At 57.9% G+C, this 506-nt stretch overlaps 1 protein-coding gene across 1 annotated transcript in view; it reads right to left on the reverse strand.

The window, feature by feature from the left end:
• DUSP15 (dual specificity phosphatase 15) overlaps positions 1 to 506 on the reverse strand; it is a gene marked incomplete at its 5' end in the record, with an annotated part of 3,961 nt that overhangs the window by 900 nt on the left and 2,555 nt on the right. Inside the window, one exon of the mRNA XM_010020478.1 lies at positions 137 to 211. Coding sequence (XP_010018780.1) covers positions 137 to 211 — 75 coding nt within the window. The remainder of the gene's footprint in view (positions 1 to 136; positions 212 to 506) is intronic.

Below are 506 nucleotides of genomic sequence, written 5' to 3' on the forward strand. Positions count from 1 at the left end.
ACAAGCCACAGCCCAGGGTGGATCCATGGGCACGGAGCCCTCTGGCATGGGCTGGCTTTGCTCAGGGGGTTGGGGGCTGGATCTTCTCTGTTGTATTGGGGGAACACAGCATCAGGCACGGGGAAGGAAGCGTTACCAGTGGACGAGGCAGTTCCCTCCGTGCAGGCGACACTGGTGGATGAAACTGATGCATTCCTTGAAGTGCCTCTTGCTGGCAGGAAAAACAAACCAGACAGAATAAGGACTTCAGGGGTGGAACGGGATTTTCAGGCTGGAAGGAGAGCAGCCCTGTGCGTTTGGGGATGAAGTGCTAACATAAACTGCCTGTTGCTTTACAGGCACTGCCAGCAGCTGCTGAGACCTGAGCAGCTCAGTGCTGTTGTTTGCCAAGGGAAGATGCAGGGGCCAGCTCAGGCCATACGGGGATGGGGACACTGCACTGGGGATGTTGGGGACTGCCCTGGGACTCGTGTGACTTGTGCCGGGGCAGCAGGAGCTTGGCATCT

This window comes from Nestor notabilis, unplaced genomic scaffold (assembly GCF_000696875.1).
Source record: "Nestor notabilis isolate BGI_N333 unplaced genomic scaffold, ASM69687v1 scaffold18800, whole genome shotgun sequence".
Lineage (NCBI taxonomy): Eukaryota > Metazoa > Chordata > Aves > Psittaciformes > Psittacidae > Nestor > Nestor notabilis.